Source organism: Lithobates pipiens, unplaced genomic scaffold (assembly GCF_037356315.1).
Source record: "Lithobates pipiens isolate NorthernLeopardFrog02 unplaced genomic scaffold, aLitPip1_a1.2 Scaffold_22, whole genome shotgun sequence".
Classification (NCBI taxonomy): Eukaryota; Metazoa; Chordata; class Amphibia; order Anura; family Ranidae; genus Lithobates; species Lithobates pipiens.
Window position 1 is genome coordinate 39,889,233 of NW_027507784.1, and position 18,298 is coordinate 39,907,530.

At 46.4% G+C, this 18,298-nt stretch overlaps 1 protein-coding gene across 1 annotated transcript in view; it reads left to right on the forward strand.

Annotated features, from left to right (window-relative positions):
• Positions 1-18,298, forward strand: part of LOC143925656 (uncharacterized) — a 42,993-nt gene that overhangs the window by 5,009 nt on the left and 19,686 nt on the right. Inside the window, exons 2-3 of the mRNA XM_077450121.1 lie at positions 2,965-3,102; positions 15,195-15,273. Of these exons, the coding sequence (XP_077306247.1) occupies positions 2,965-3,102; positions 15,195-15,273 (217 nt within the window). The remainder of the gene's footprint in view (positions 1-2,964; positions 3,103-15,194; positions 15,274-18,298) is intronic.

An 18,298-nucleotide genomic window follows, 5' to 3' on the forward strand; every position in this document is an offset into this window, starting at 1 on the left:
AAAAAAAGAAAAAAAAACAGCATTAATATTCGTAATAAAAAAAATTGAAAACATTTTTTTTTTTACCTTACCAGAAACCCCTGTTGCTAGGCAGTCTTCCTAATCTGCCTCTTCCTACTCGGTGATCTTTGGTCTTCTCTCCTCCTCGCGTTGTCTTCTAGGTAATGGGGCACGATGTGTTCTGGGAACTGTGTGTTTCCTAACACAGCGCATCCCATTCACAAAGCGCAGCGTGACTCACGCATGCGCAGTAGGAAACGGGCAGTGAAGGCGCAAGGCTCCACTGACTGTTTCCCTTAGTGAGGATGGCGGCACCGGGACCCCGAGAGCCGAGGGATGGGTCCGCCTCGGGCGGCCGACATTGCAGGCGCCCTGGAAAGGTAAGTGTCCTTATTAAAAGTCAGCAGCTACTTTTTTTTTAGCTGCTGACTTAAAAAAAAAATTTCCCCGCTGGAACACCCCTTTAACTTCTTCACTGCCAGTGTCATTGATAGCATTTTTTTTTATAGCACTGATCACTGTATAAATGTGAATGGTCCCAAAATAGTGTCAGAGGTGTCCGATGTGTCCGCCATTATGTCGCAGTCATGATAAAAATCGCAGATCACCGCCATTACTAAGAAAAAAAAAATGATAATAAAAATGTCATAAATCTATCCCCTATTTTTTAGACGCTATAACTTTAGCGCAAACCAATCAATATGCGCTTATTGCGTTTTTTTTTTTTTACCAAAAATATGAAGAAGAATACATATCGGCCTAAACTGAGAAAGAAATTTGTTTTTTTTATATCTTTTTTGGGGATATTTATTATAGCAAAAAGTAAAAAATATGGCTCTTTTTTTCTTTATAGCACAAAAAATAAAAACCGCAGAAAAAAAGAAGGTCAATTTTGTTTGGGTGCAACGTGGCACGACCAGTTAAAGCGACGCAGTGCCGTATCGCAAAAAGTGCTCTGGTCAGGAAAGGGGTAACATCTTCCGGGGCTGAAGTGGTTAACATTTGGCAAGGTTCAGTGCAGGTGCACCAGATTTTCAGAATGGTTAATTAAACAGCTTACATACTGTAGTGTATATCACAGTTGTCAGACAAGGATTTCCCAGGATGCTGGCAAGTATGTGCAGTTCTGCAAAACCTGTTGCAGAAAAATAAGAGTTTTGTTGTATAAACTATACATATATTTTGCCATTAAATAACATTTTCAATCATATGAACTTAAAGCGGGATTCCACCCTAAAGTGGAACCTCCGCTGATCGTAACTCCCCCCCCCCCTCCGGTGTCACAATTGGCACCTTTCAGGGGGAGGGGGGTGGAGATACCTGTCAAAGACAGGTATTTTCACCCACTTCCGGGCATAGACTCCCACGGGAGTCTACGCTATTTCCTGCCCTGCCGCGCTGTCTGCTGGGACACACACGGGTCCCAGTGACAGCGCGGAGATTTCCTATTGCGCGGCGCAGCTCGCGCATGCGCAGTAGGGAACCGGGAAGTGAAGCTGATTCGCTTCACTTCCTGATTCCCTCACCTAGAATGGCGGCGGCAGCAGCCGAGGCCCGAGCGGTCGATCGGCCTCGGCTGCCGGCATCGCTGGAACCCGGGACAGGTGAGTGTCCATTTATTAAAAGTCAGCAGCTGTATTATTTATAGCTGCTGGCTTTTAATATTATTTTTTTTGGCGGAATCCCTCTTTAATAACAAGAGTTCCTCCTTTACATCTGAATCCACAGAGTTCCCTTTCACTGTAAGGGGGGGGTCTCTGCAGACTCTGATGTAAGGGAGAACTCTGGGGACTCTAACATAAGGGATGCTCTGGGAACCCTGATTTAAAGCAGAGGTTCACACAAAAATTGAACCCCCGCTTTTCGGAACCCCCCCTCCCCCCTCCGGTGTCACAGTTGGCACCTTTCAGGGGGGAGGGGGGTGTAGATACCTGTCTAAGACAGGTATTTGCACCCACTTCCGGGGCATAGACTCCCACTGGAGTCTATGCCTCTTCCTGTCCCGCCGGGCTCTCTGCTGGGACACACATGTGTCCCAGAGACAGCGGGGACCATTTACATTGCACTGCGCGACTCACGCATGCGCAGTAGGGAACCGGAAAGTGAAGCCGCAAGGCTTCATTTCCTGATTCCCACAGCGAAGATGGCGGCGGCAGCATCGGAGGGACAGTTCGGTCTTGGGCGCCGACATCGCTGGTCCCTGTAACAGGTGGGTGTCCTTATTTTAAAGGTCAGCAATCGCAGTATTTGGATCTGCTGACTTTAAAAAAATAAAAAATTGCGGGTCTCCCGCTTTAAGGGGAACACTGAGAGCTCTGATGTACGGAGAGGATTCTGATGTAAGGGGGAACACTGTGGCCTCTGGTGTAAAGGGGAACTCTGATGTAAGGGGTGCTCTGAGAACGCTGATTTACCTTAGTGTACTCACTCAGAGGCAGGAGAGAGAAGGGGGAGACTTCAGTCACAGACAGGGATGGATGGTGAGCTCACTCACCCCTTGGCAATCAGCACCTCTCATCTAGATGTATCTGAGGCTGCTGGACTTCACATTTCCAGCCCCCATGCTCTTTTTATGAGGCACAGCGCCAGGGATTGGAGTGTGGGCAGACACAGAGGGGTGGGGCAGATCAAGCCCTCTCTCCTCTCCCTTCTGTGTGTTTGGGGGAGGGTGATTATTAGTGCTGGCTTTGGGTAGCATAAAAGAGAGTGTAACAGACACTCTCAGCTGAGACAACTACAGCCAGCAACCCTGCTGGGAAGCCATAGTCCAGTCTGGACCATGTGTCCGGGTTTCAGGCAGTCTTTCCGGACGATTGATTCCAAACCCGAACTGTCCAGGTGAATCCTGGACAGGTGGCAACCCTAAATTAGGGGCCCATGAACTAAACACACTCAGGGGCCCTCTGTGTAATTAAGTCACTGCCGGGCTGCAGTATCGCATGACCTTTCTCTTCTTTGTTGCAGAATTTTTTCACCAATTTCACAGCACAAGTTTTTGGAGCTCCACCGGATGCCCCACAGCCCAGAAATGCCAGGACCAATGTGCCGATTCAGAGAGAGTCAGAAGGACCGACCGCACCGGAAGAGACATGTGGCAAGAAGGTATGTGAATCTGTTCTCTAGATGTACCGGTAACTGTTACTATGTTTAATGGTAAACAGTTAGAACTTCTATGATGTTAGCGTCTGTGGAATTTCACCTCCCTTCCTATGCCAGTGACACCCTGATGGGTAGGGTGTCACCAAGACAGGAAGTATGGGGATATCACAGACATCAATACAAAACCTGGGAAAGTTTAAAAATGTCTATTACTGTGCAAAAAAAAAAGTTTTGTTTGGAGTTGGGTTTTAGAAACAAAGACTTTTTTGTGCCTGTCAAGTAGAGCTGCACGTTTAATCGTTACAAAATCGCAATCTCGATTCACCCCCCCCCCCCCCCCCCATGATCTCTCCTGCTGAGAGTGGGCGATTCTTTCATATAAACAAGTGGAGAGATTATCTGCTCACTGTGTCAAAAGAAAGCATCCTGGGCAATCTGCCAAGTTTAGAATTTGAAACATTGTGACTAACGCTTCCTTCTTAGATCAAAGGAATAGAACTTCTTGTGTAAACAAATAATCTGGGCAGTCTGCCAAGCTTTCAACAAGGTGTAAATGCAGGACGTTTAACCACTTAAAGCGGGAGTCCGCCTTTTTTTTTTTTAAAGCCAGCAGCTACAAATACTGCAGCTGCTGACTTTTAAAATAATGACACTTACCCGCCCAGCGCGCCCGCGATGTCGGCACCCGAAGCCGATCTCTCGATCGTCTCTCGGGTGCTGCCGCCGCCATCTTGGGTATGGGAATCAAGAAGTGGAGAATTGCGGCTTCATTTCCCGGTTCCCTACTGCGCATGCGCGAGTCGCGCTGCGCAATAAGGATGGTCCCCTCTGTCTCTGGGATCTGTGTGCTTCCCAGCAGGCAGCGGGGGACCTTCGGAAAGGGGCGTTGATTCTGCGGAAAGGGGCGTACCTTCTGCAGATATCTATGCCGGAAGTGGGTGCAGGTACCTGTACTGTACAGGTATCTGCACCCCCCTCCCCCCTGAAAGGTGCCAATTGTGGCGCCGGATGGGGGGGAGGGTTCCAATGAGCGGAAGCTCCACTTTAGGGTGGACCTCCTGCTTTAAAGTCTAAATCTTTTTCTGACACTTCTTTCTTAAGTTAAAACCAATATTTTTTTCTAGAAAATTACTTGGAACCCCCAAACTATATATATATATGTATGTATGTGTGTATATATATATATATATATATATATATATATATATATATATATATATATATATATATTATATATTTTAGCAGAGACCCTAGGGAATAAAATGGCAATTGCTGCAATATTTTATGTCACGCTGTATTTGCCCAGCGTTCTTTCAAATGCAATTTTTTGGGAGAAAATACACTTCAATAAAAAAAAAAAAAATGAAACAGTAAAGTTAGCACAATCTTCTAAGCAAAGAAATCCTGATTTTTTTTAGCCAGAATCGTGCAGCTCTACTGTCAAGTGAGTGGGTAGAGTTGGGCTGCAACCTACCCTTAATTCATCGTAGTCAGAAATTTGGCAAGAGACTGTAGTGCCCCTTAATGTGACAAGCCTGTAAAATAAAAGTGGTGGGCACTTCCACCTAGGGTGGCCAATTCGAATCCCAACCTCGGCACTACCTGCTTGGAATTTGCATGTTCTCCCTGTGCCTGCATGGGTTTACTCCGGTTAACTCCCACACTCCAAAGGCAGGCTGGTCAGTAAATTGGCCCTCGTATGTGTACTACATGTATGATTGTGAGTTAGGGACCTTAGACGGTGAGCTCTTTGAGAGTTAGGAACTCATGTGAACAGTGGTGGCTGGTGCTCCAAATTTGGGGGGGGGGACACAAACAAACATCAATTGCAGCCACTGTGCCATCAAATGCTGCCACCGTGCCCATTAAATGCTGGCAGTGTGCCCATTAAATGATGCCAGTGTGCTCATCAAATGCTGCCAGTGTGCCCATTAAATTCTGCCACTGTTCCCATTAAATGCTGCTACTGTGCCATCAAATGCTGCCACTGTGCAATCAAATGCTGCCAGTGTGCCACTCAAATGTTGCTAGTGTGCCCATTGAATGCTGCCAGTGTGCCCATCAAATGCTGCCAGTGTGCCCATTAAATGCTGCCACTGTGCCATCGAATACCGCTAGTGTAACCCCCCACCCGCTCACTGTCTGCCCGGCACTTACCCTGTCTTGGTGGGGCAGTGGGTGACGGCGACGGGCGGGGTCCTTCAAGCCAGCGTCTCCTGCCGTCCACATGTCCCGTCCTCTCCTCCTGATAGGTGTCCAATAGTGGCGCCTGTCTTTTCAGCCAATTAGGTGGCAGGTAACAGACCCGAGCACCTGATTGGCGGAGAGGCGGTTCACTGTTAGGAAAGCGAATATTCATTCGCTTTCCTAACACAGCTTAATGAACTGCGAAGCGCCAAGCATGGCGCTCGCAGGTCATCATTTTTCGACGTCTATTAGAGCCTATGGCTCTAATCAGGTGCTTCAAAAACACCTTCAGGCGCCCGTCGCCCAAAAATGCCAGAAATGGGGGGTGGTAGCGGCGGCCATGGATAGATTCAGGCAATGCAACAATCTATCCACAGTGCACAGAGGGGGTGGCAGGAGAGAGGAGGCAGCGCCCGTGCGCGCTTAATGCTTGGGCCACCACTGGATGTGAATGTACAGTATATTATAACCTTTTTTCTAACCAACCTCATCTGCAGAAATCGCCCAAATCATCCCCTCCGCTCCTCCCAGGACCTCCTTCTCTCTAGCTCCCTTGTTACCTCATCTCATGCTCGCCTTCAGGACTTCACCAGAGCTGCTCCTATCTCTGGAACTCCCTGCCCCGATATGTTCAATCAGCCCCTACCCTGTCCACCTTTACTCATTTATTCAGGGAAGCCTATCCCACACCCACCTAACAACTGTCCCCAAGCCACCCAATAAAATCACCCCCTGCAGCTATTACCTATTATACCACCACCTCCCCACCTCCGTTTAGAATGTACGCTCTATGAGCAGGGTCTTCCTGTACTTTCTGCATTGAACTGTACTGCAATTGTGCTGCCCCCCCCCCCCTCTACATTGTAAAGCGATGCGTAAACATCTGGCGCTATATGAATAGTATATAATAATGATAATAATAATGTAAAGCGCTGCGCTATATAAGTACCTGTAAGAAATAATAAAACAAAAAAAATCAGACTTCGTATGACTTCTTTCTCAGAAGACCTCAATAATGGGGGGCTCAACCTGTGGCCCTCCAGTTGTTTCAGAACTACAAGTCCCCTCATGCCTCTGCCTTTGGGAGCAATGTAACTGTCTGTATTGCAATGCTTCATGGGACTTATTGTTTTCCAAAACAGCTGGAAGGCCACAGGTTGAGCAGCCATGACCTAAAGTCATACTGCTTGTAGGCAGGAGAGTCGGGTGGTGTCCTCTGCTGGCTGCCGAGGGGAGATGTTGGGCGGTCATATATCAGCTGCTTTTATTACTGGCACCATAGGATGAAGCTGTCCTCTGCTATGGGCTGTGGGTACCATCTTGGGGAAGCCTGTTCCCAAACTAGGCTTGGATTCCTGTGAGATTTTGGCAGCTGTTTTGGAGGCAGATGTGCTATATATATATATATATATATATATATATATATATATATATATATATATATATATATAGCACAGTTTGCGTCAAGAGTTGGCCCTTGGATTGGGAAGTTTAGGTAGACACAGGAACCTGTGTTGTGTAGGGATTCTTATGCCGACTGGACTTTCCGGCAGACTAGGTCCGACGGTCTTCCCAACTGACTTTCGGTGGAGTTCCGACGGACTTTCCAAAAGAACGGACTTGGCCACACACAAACGGACTAAGCCCGTTCGAAAGTCCATTAGTTTTGAACGTGATGACGTACGACGGGACTAAAAAAGGAAGTTCAATAGCCAGTAGCCAATAGCTTCCCTTGCGTCGTATTTGGTCCGTCGGACTAGCACACAGACAAACGGTTGTCCCAGATAGGAATTGAGTCCGTCCGACAGATTTGAAACGTGTTCTATTTCTAGGTCTGTTGGATTTTTTATGTTAAAAACAATTGGATTAGCCCAGACATGATCGGATTGTCCGACGGACTGATTCCCTCGGACCTAGTCTGCCGGAAAGTCTGGTCGTGTGTACACGGCATTAGGTTATAGATACTTCCTCAACTGGGTGGTTTGGGTGCTTGACCAGAAGGTGCAGGCAGCCTTGGAGATAGGACCATTGTGGGTGAACCAATCAGCAGCGTGCACTGGTGAGATCTCCCCTGGTTGCAGAGGTTTCCCTTTGTGGTGAAGCTGAAAGTGAGGACCTGTGAATAGTCATTAATGGAACAAACAGAAGATTAAGAGACACATCCTCTGGAAATTCCCAGTGTTCTGTATGAAGTGAAGTTCTGTGTTGCCAAACCTGTTGAACCTGTATTTGAAAAACTTCCCTAAAGTCTGTATATGTTGATTTATTGAATTAAACAAAAATTGCTGTGGTCTGCTGGCTCAAAATTTAAAGTGGTATTAAAGGTTTGTTTGGTTTAAAATAAAAACAAGCGTGTTATACTTACCTGCTCTGTGTAAAGGTTTTGCACAGAGCAGTGCTGATCCTCCTCTCCTCGGGTCCCCCTCCAGTGCTCCTGGCTCATCTCCCTTGACCAGTGCCCCCAATAGCAAGCCTCTTGCTGTGGGGGCACTGGTGCATGCATGCTCCTGAGCCCTGCTGTATGCATCCATAAGACACATGGAGCCACGGCTTGCCCCCATACTCTCCTTATTGGCTTACTGGCTGCGATTGACAATAGTGGGAGCCAATGGCCCCTCACTGCTTTCAGCCAATAAGGAGAGAGAGAGAGACCCGGGACAGCTGAAGCTCTTGTGCACGTTGCTGGATCAAGAGGAAGCTCAGAAGAGTATTAGGGGAGTATTAGAAATCATGAAGGTAAAATACCTTCAGCCTTTACAACCACTTTAAGCCTCATATGGTCAAGGTCAAGCACCATTGTCCTGGTGCCCATAAGAGGTCATCGTTCCACCATGTGGTGATCCAGTGGCAAGAGATGGAAAAGGTAGATGAACGGCATGGTTGTCTCTCATCCATGGTTGTTGTTACAGATCTGCTGAGAGATCAAAACCAGACCCTTGATGTCTAAGCCCTTGTACACACGGTCGGACATTCCGATGGACAATGTCCGATAGGACCGTGTTGTCATATAATCCGACATTACGTGGGCTCCATCGGACTGTTTTCGTCGGAGTATCCGACGGACCAAGTTTTCCAGTTGGGCTATAAAATTTTCCGACAACATGATCCGATCGGACTTTGTCCGATTGTGTGTAGAGAATTCCGATCGGACAAAGTGCCACGCATGCTCAGATCAAATTCCTAGACCAAAGCTATTGGCTACTAGCCTGAACGTAATCCCATCCTAACGAAATAACGTCATCACGTTAAGTACGATCAGAGTTTCTGACAACTTTGTCCGACCGTGTGTATGCAACAGTTTCGGACAAAATCCGACGGATTTGGTTGTCGGAATGTCCGACCGTGTGTACAAGGGCTTAGGCTGGCCATAGATGGGTAGAACTTCAAGCAAATATTCAAGAAAATAGGAAACAAATGTTTTAAGAAAGTTTTTTAGATTTTCTTTTCATTAGTGGGGTCAAATCAACGTTCGTTTTCGACCACAGTGACAAGAAACTTCAAAAGAGCAGGATGGAACATTTTTTTTTCGAATGAATGAATTTCTAACAGTGTTTGTGGTTTTAATTCATTCCTAAATCAAATTTTAAAAGCACATTAAATATATACACATATAATATATATTAAGAGCATTCGAATATTCTGAGAATTTTCACACAAATTTTGTCAAGAATTATGGTCAGCTTTACACTGCATCTAGGCAGGTGCAGTTAGCTGGCTGGCCACTTGATGGTTCTGTTACCATTATAGCCTATATAGAGGAAAGTTATAAGCAAGTGATAGCTTCCTTTTTCGCTAGAGCCCTCCTGTAGTAATGTTATGGGTGAGTCAGTGCCCATCTACAAGCCAGGTTGTGAGGAGCCTTAGTGCACTTTAGACATGGGAGCTAAACAGAGATGGCTGCTGAGGTGCTGCATATGCTTTCACTTGTGACTACTGCGGAACGTCCACTAAATGTGATTGACTGTGTATGTCAAGTGTCTCCGGAATGTATGTTCTTGTGATGTGACTGTTATGCCATTCCCTGAATTCCATCAGTAAAGTACAGCAGACTACTTTATGTGTGGACATTCCTTCCTTTGGGGAAGTAAAGGTCAATGGTTGGGAATGTTGAGTGGAGGCCTCTGGCATGGAGTGGAGCTCCAGATAGTGGAGGGTTGTCAGAAACCATGAATCAGACTGAGACAGAAGTACAGTCAAATGACACTTGTTTAATAATAATAATAAAAAGGTAAACAGAGTAAACGCAGTCAAAACATAGCCAGAGTTCAGGAACTGGAACGGATAGTCAGACAAACCAAAACGTCAGGAAGCCAGAGTTGAGCGTAGTAGAAGAGCAAGCAGGATCTGGATCCAGAAGGAATGTCAGCCAAGCAAGTCTTTAACTGGAACACAGGAGAGCGCCTCTAGAGATGTGACCAAGGCGAAGGCAGAGATCATCTGGGCTGGAGGGCTTAAGTAGGCAGGACTGACGAGCAGGAAATCAACAGGTGAGTCACTGTGGAGTGAAAAGAGCTGGCAATTGGCCGACAGCTGAGCGGCCAGCTTTGAGTCCAGCCCTAACAAGGGTTCAGCCTCAGCAGGAGGGGTGGTGTTCTAGCAGGACAGCAGCGGAGGTGGGGACTTGTAGTCTTGGTGCCAAATTCAGCCATCCACGAAGCCACACTTACATGCAGATGGAGCTCAGAGACACAGAGTCTCCATCCTAGTCCTTTACTTGGCTCTTAGTGCCAGGATTCTGAAGCTGGGTAAACAGTTTTTGTTTGTTTAACCAACGGGTTGAATGAAAAGAAAACTGATAGATCGCCCTACCAACACAAGCGATGTTGATGCAGGGAATCTCTCCCACTGAGACACTGCGTTCTGACATATGGGCCAGAACACACTGATCAGCACCTGTTGCCATTGGCTGCAAGAGCTGATTGAATCCTGGTTTTCCAGCATGCCCATCCAAACAGAAGTTGGTCGTCAGACCAGCTTCTGTTGAACAGACAGCTGTACACCCTGACCGAAAGTCGGTCCGTTCTTGCTGAACCGATTTTCCATAGACTTTAGCCAGAACCCTTTCAGAAAGGAGAGAAGGAACAAAAGAGCGGTCACAGGCTCGAAAATACATCTCAGGGGGACGTTGGATGACGAGACAACAAATTATGACCCACCCAGGCTTGTCGAGATCATCTTTCTGGCAGAGTCCAACCATCACACTTTCTTGGATCTTTGTCTCCCCCGGCGTTGTTCCAGAGGCCTCACACTAATTTTGAGCAGCTCTGCCTGGATCAATCTACACTCTCCCATGAAGTTTCTCTAACGTATCAACTGCTGACATCATCACCCCCAGCAGAACACAAAGCCCCATATATCACAGGATGGGAGAGGGAGTTGGGGGTTAGAACTGACTGAAGAACAGGTGGACAGACTCTACCTGTTTTCCTATAAGACTTCGATTTGTGCTAAACGCCAAGAGGCGGGGTTCAAGGTGCCAACCCCGGTGGTATCACAACCTGGTAAAGATCCATAAAATGTTTCCCTTGACTCAGACATCGAGCGTTTGCATCTTTGGGAAAAATTCCGATTTTATGCATATTAACTCTGTTGTAATGATAACCTCTGTTGCACCGTTGTGTAAGTGCTTTGATCCCACAGGATGGGTTCCCTCTCTGTACTATACTGTGTGTCTTTCTCCTTTAGAAAAAAATATATTGGAAAAAAAAGAAAAGAAAGGAGAGAAGGTTTAAAGGCTTTGTCGGGTTTTTATTGCCATCTCTGTTGGGAGGATATACCCTAATTTTCCATGAAGATGGAAAGCGATAAGCATCACGCCAACCTCTCCTAGGATCCAGAGTGGAGTCTACTCTCCAACATACAGCCATAGGCACTTCCGGATTTCACCGGGAACACCGATCCTATAAACATTTACAGTAGGACATATTTCTCCTGATCAGCGTCACATCCTATCAGGAGACATCTCTCCTAACTGGTGCAGTTTCAAATATCAAAGTGGCGCATGGTTTGGTGTTCCAGCAATGGACCACTACACTTCTGCTTAGCCCCCTGCTGCTGCAGTACTTACCTGACTACTCATGCCACCTCTATCCTCCATGCCAGCCTTCCAACCTCTTCCAGGTAACTTAGTGTCTCCAGATGCACCCCAGTATGCTCTCTATTGATTCCTACTGCACCCCGTGTACCTCTGTGACACCTGTGTCCCCACGAAGTCTCCAACACTTATGAGATCAGGCTTTCTCAACCTTTTTACAGAAAGAGGAACCCTTGAAATAATTCCCCAGTGAGTAGAACAAGCATGCTATTCTGCATATACAGCCAGCTTTTACTGTTGTGGATTTAGTGACACTTTAATACCTCCTGGGTTTACAGAAATGTTTCAAAGCCTTGGATTAACTCCTGTCACTGGGTATCGGAGAGAGGAAGAGATACGAGGTGAACACACTTCTGCTTATGTCCTTGCGGCATTTGTCATCGATGTGTCACCCTCGGCTTCCTGTTCTCCTAATAGAGGTTCTGTCTTCTCTGACTCCTTCTTCTATTTATATTATTAGAATAAAAGGACCAAAAAGTGTTCTCTGCACCCGTCAGACCACAGAAAACCAATAATCACGCGTGTGAGCGTGCGCGTTGTTGGCACAGCAACTTATTAAATTAAATGGGCTGTTCTACCATGAGAAACACGGGGAAAAGAGCCATCCGGCTCTTTTTTTAACCTCTTGCTTACCGGCCACTTTTACCCCCTTCCTCTGCCCAGGTCAATTTTCAGCTTTCAGCGCTGTCACACTTTCAAAGGCAATTGAGCGGTCATGTAACACTGTACTCATATGACAGTTTTATAATTTTTTTCACACAAATAGAACTTTATTTTGGTGATATTTAATCACTGCTGTGTTTTTTATTTTTTGCTTAAAAAAAAAGAAAAAGACCAAAAATCTAAAAAAAATCAGTTTCATAGTTTATCAAATGTTTCCCCTTCATTGATGGGCACTGATGAGCACAGATAGGCTGCACTGAGGGGTACTGATAAGGTGGCACTGGTGGAAACTGAGGAGGCGGCACTGGTGGGCACTGACAGGTGGCACTGATAGGCAGCACTGGTGTGCATTGATAAGGTGGCACTGGTGGGCACTGATAGGCAGTACTGATAAGCAGCACTGGTGGGCACTGATAAGGTAGCACTGGTGAGCGCTGATAAGATGGCACTGGTGGGAACTGAGGAGGCAGCACTGGTGGGCACTGACAGGTGGCACTGATAGGCGGCACTGGTGGGCATTTATAAGGTGGCACTGGTGGGCACTAATAAGGTGGCACTGGTGGGCACTGATAGGCAGCACTGATGGGCACTGATAAGGTAGCGCCCGGTGACAACTGATAAGGTGGCACTGGTGGAAATTGAGGAGGCAGCACTGGTGGGCACTGACAGGTGGTATTGATAAGGCGGCACTGGTGGGCACTGATAATGTGACACTGGTGGGCACTGATAGGCGGCACTGATAAGCAGTACTGATAGACAGCACTGGTGGGAACTGATAAGGTAGCACTGGTGAGCGCTGATAAAGTGGCAATGGTGGGCACTGATAAGTTGGCTCTGGTGGGCACTGATGGGTGGCACTGATAGGCAGTACTGATAGGCAGCACTGGTGAGCACTGATAGGTGGCACTGATAGGCAGTACTGATAGGCAGCACTGGTGAGCACTGACAAGGTGGCAATGGTGGGCACTGATGAGGCAGCACTGGTGGGCACTGATAAGGTGGCACTGATGGGCACTGATAAGGTGCCACTGGTGGGCACTGATGAGGTGGTACTGATAGGCAGCACTGATAGGTGTCACTGGTAAGGTAGCACTGGTGGGCACTGATAAGATGGTACTGGTGAGGCAGCACTGGTGGGCACTGATAGGTGACACTGGTGATGAGGCACTTATTGGCAGCACCGATGGGCACAGATAGGTGAGATAGATGATGCATGGATATGCACTGGTAGGTGTCACTGGTGGGCACTGCATAACAGCAGTGGCTCTCCCTGCTCTGGACTGATGTCCTTCTGACAGAAGCCAGTGATCGGCTTTTTCCCCCCTTATGTTGTCAGCCGATTAGCGATATTCTGTTTACATCACATGATCATCTGTCATTGGCTGACAGCTGATCACATGGTAAGGGGTCAGGATCGGCCCCTTACTCCGATCTGTGATCGGCCAAGTCTCATAGATCACAGAGCGCACCGTGCGTGAGCCACAAGGCAGCGCATGCACAGGAGCACGTCTTTCGGCTATAGCACAGATGTTGGTTAAAAACACATTGCCCGGTTCCCCGCATGCAAAAACACACTTGCATGGGGACGCCGCTAGGAATGAATGTCGCCCCTGCGTGTCTGCTAAAGAGCAGCGCAAATCTGTGTGTCCACGCATGTATGCATGTGTTCCCAACCCACACTAGCATGACCCCAACCTTTAGGATGGTTCAGAGTAGAAGGCGCGTGTTCATGTATTGCCAGACGCTCTTTGGCAGCCTATTTATTTGAAAAGGACAAATCCCATCACACCAAACCACAGGCTACTGCAGTGCCATAGGGGTTGATGGGCACAAGCGCACAACATTTGCTGGATAGCACCCGTGTGCATCAAACAAGGGCAGTGCGTTGCTGTGCGCTGTGAGCCGGCCCTGATTTCTAAACTCACCAGGTTTTATCTGTCCATAGAACCCCTGCCAGGTTTTTATTTCTCTTTAGAACCCCAGCAGGCTTTTTATTTCTCTATAGAACCTGAACAGGTTTTTTCTCTATAGAACCAAACTGGTTTTTATTTCTCTACAGAACCCCTGTCAGGTGGTTTTTATTCCTCTATAGAACCCCACAACAGGTTTTTATTTCTCTATACAGCCCCTGACAGTTGTTTCTCTGTAGAACCCATGGCAATTTTTTTATTTCTACAGAACTCCTGCCAACAGGTTTTCTTCTCTATAGAACCCCTATCAGGTTTTTATTTTTCTTTAGAACCCCATCAGGAGACCTTTCTTTGTGCACTGGTCCAAATCATTTGGTGGAGGGTGGATTATGGTGTGGGGGTTGTTTTTCAGGGGTTGGGCTTGGCCCCTTAGTTCCAGTGAAGGGAACTTTTTAGGCATTTTGGACAATTTTATGCTCCCAACTTTGTGGGAACAGTTTGGGGATGGCCCCTTCCTGTTCCAACAGGATTGCACACCAGTGCACAAAGCATGGTCCATAAAGACAAGGATGAGCGAGTTTGGGGTGGAGGAACTTGACTGGCCTGCACAGACTCCTGACCCAATAGAACACCTTTGGGATTAATTAGAGCGGAGTCTGCTCACCAGTGCACAAAGCAAGGTCCATAAAGACAAGGATGAGCGAGTTTGGGGTGGAGGAACTTGACTGGCCTGCACCACCCAATAGAACACCTTTGGGATGAATTAGAGCGGAGACTGTGAGTCAGGCCTGACCTCACAAATGCGCTTCTGGAAGAATGATTAAACATTCCCATAGACGCACGCCTAAACTTTGTGGAAGCCTTTCCAGAATTGTTGAAGCTGTTATAGCTGCAAAGGGTGGGCCAACTCAATATTGAACCCTACGGACTAAGACTGGGATGCCATTAAAGTTCATGTGTGTGTAAAGGCAGGTGTCCCAATACTTTATAGTGTATTATACCAAATTATCTGCATTTGTTTAACGTGGTGTCCCGAGAGTATCTGTCACTTGGGTAGAGGAGGATACCATATGATTGGTTGGGGTGCCCTGGGATCTCACTTCCTACTCCTGAGAGGTATAAAGAGCCAGTGAGTCATTTAATATGCCGGTATCCACCAAAAAGTACGTGGATTGACCCTTTAGCAATGACTTGGACTTTGTTGATGTAACATTGGTGTCTTCTTCTTCTTCTTCCTCCAGGAGACAGACCTGCTAACCTCATCCCCAGAGCTCCTCTGTGTCACAGAAGAGAATGGAGACAGCGCCAAGGTCCATCCAGGTAAAGACTGCAACTCCAGCAACATCGGAACACTTCCCATTGTGTACAGGAGCTAGAGCCTTACCGTGTTTCCCAGTTTACCTGTATATATATATATATATATATATATATATATATATATATATATATATATATATATATATATATATATATATATATATATATATATATATATATATATAGACAATTTGTCCTTGATAAAGATCAATGTAATATATACAGTGGGGACGGAAAGTATTCAGACCCCCTTAAATTTTTCACTCTTTATTATATTACAGCCATTTAATAAAATCATTAAGACCCCTTTCACACCAGGGCGTTTTGCAGGCACTATAGCGTTAGAAATAGCGCCTGCAATCCGCCCTAAAGAAGCTGCTCCATTGTATGTACACTACAGCGGTGCGCTGGCAGGACGTCAGAAAAAAGTCCTGCCAGCAGCTTCTTTGGAGCGGTGAAGGAGCGGTGTGTTTACCTCTCCTCCACCGCTGCTCCCCATTGAAATCAATGGGGCAGCGCTGTAATACCGCCGGCAAAACGCCGCTATTGCGTCATATTGCCAGTGGTTTTAACCCTTTCGTGGCCACTAGCGGGGGGGTAAAAGCGCCCCGCTAGCGCCCGAAATGCGCCGCAAATCCGGCGGTAAAACGCCGCTAAAAATAGCGGTGTTTTACCGCCGACGCAATGGGCGGTGTGGTGTGAAAGGGGTCTTAAGTTCATTTTTTTTGCTCATTAATGTGCACACAGCACCCCATATTGACAGAAAAACACAGAATTGTTGCAGCTGTGCAGCAGTGGGGAGAGCAGGCTAAGTTCCCAGCATAGCTAGAGAACTGACCACGGTGTGTTCATGGTGTGTTCTGCTTATTGTGGTCAGTTTTTATATTTCAATGTTTTTATTGAAAAAAATCCAACAATAACAAAAGTAGCAGTTAAACAGAGGCCAATTCTTGGATTGTCACTATGACAAATATATGAATACAGAAAATATGAATAGACAAAAATAACACGGTCCATGAATATAAGCGAACAAACAATAATCATGCGATGTTTTCAGATAAATCCGCTGAGCTTAGAAAGTCCAACAGACAATATGGGGAAGTTGTAAACGTATACCTTATCTACTAAAGAACAATTCTAATCAATAGTCAGAATTGTAACCATGTGCAATAGAGTGCAGGAACTTGAGTATTGTTATGGAAAGATAAGCGGGGAGGGGTGGAGGGGGACTAGTGGATAATGGGGAACAGGGGACCTTCATACCAACCCCTAAGAATGTCTTCAAAGTCAAAACGTACAGTATTTGACAAAAGTAAGTACACCCCTCACATTTTTGTAAATATTTTATTCTATCTTTTCATGTGACAACACTGAAGAAATGACACTTTGCTACAATGTAAAGTAGTGAGTGTACAGTTTGTATAACAGTGTAAATTTTCTGTCCCCTCAAAACAACTCAACACACAGCCATTAATGTCTAAACTGCTGGCAACAAAAGTGAGTACACCCCTAAGTGAAAATGTCCAAATTGGGCCCAATTATCCATTTTCCCTTCCCGGCGTCATGTGACTCGTTAGTGTTACAAGGTCTCAGGTGTGAATGGGGAGCAGGTGTGTTAAATTGGGTGTTATCGCTCTCACTCTCTCATACTGGTCACTGGAAGTTTAACATGGCACCTCATGCCAAAGAACTCTCTGAGGATCTGAAAAAAAGAATTGTTGCTCTACATAAAGATGGCCTAGGCTATAAGAAGATTGCCAAGACCCTGAAACTGAGCTGAGGCACAGTGGCCAAGACCATACAGCGGTTTAACAGGACAGCTTCCACTCAGAACAGGCCTCACCATGGTCAACCAAAGAAGTTGAGGTCACGTGCTCAGCGTCATATCCAGAGGTTGTCTTTGGGAAATAGATGTGTGAGTACTGCCATCACTGCTGCAGAGGTTGAAGGGGTGGAGGGGTCAGCCTGTCAGTGCTCAGACCATACAACGCACGCTGCATCAAATTGGTCTGCATGGCTGTCGTCCCAGAGGGAAGCCTCTTCTAAAGATGATGCACAAGAGAGCCCGCAAATAGTTTTCTGAACACAAGCAGACTAAGGACACGGATTACTGGAACCATGTCCTGTGGTCTGATGAGACCAAGATAAACTTATTTGGTTTAGATGATCTCAAGCATGTGTGGTGGCAACCAGGTGAGGAGTACAAAGACAAGTGTGTCTTGCCTAAAGTCAAGCATGGTGGTGGGGGTGTCATGGTCTGTGGCGGCATGAGTGCTACCAGCACTGGGGAGCTACAGATCATTGAGGGAACCATGAATGCCAACATGTCCTGTGACATACTGAAGCAGAGCATGATCCCCTCCCTTCAGAGTTTAGGCCACAGGGCAGTATTCCAACATGATAACAATCCCAAACACGCCTCCAAGATGACCACTGCCTTGCTAAAGAAGCTGAGGGTAAAGGTGATGGACTGGCCAAGCATGTCTCCAGACCTAAACCCTATTGAGCATCTCAAACGGAAGGTGGAGGAGCGGAAGGTCTCCAACATCTACCAGCTCTGTGATGTCATCATGGAGGAGGGGAAGAGGACTCCAGTGGCAACCTGTGAAGCTCTGGTGAACTCCATGCCCAAGAGGATTAAGGCAGTGCTGGAAAATAATGGTGGCCACACAAAATATTGACACTTTGTGCCCAATTTGGACATTTTCACCTAGGGGTGTACTCACTTTTGTTGCCAGCGGTTTAGACATTAATGGCTGTGTGTTGAGTTATTTTGAGGGGACAGCAAATTTACACTGTTATACAAGCTGTACACTCACTACTTTACATTGTAGACAAGTGTCATTTCTTCAGTGTTGTCACGTTAAAAGGTATGTAATAAAGTAAGTAATAAAATAGTTACAAAAATGTGAGGGGTGTACTCACTTTTGTGAAATTTTGCAATAAAGATCTAAAGGCAGTCCAATATATATTTGAGTTAAACAACACAAAAAAGAGGGGGGAAGAGAAGAAAAGTAGAAGAGAAGAA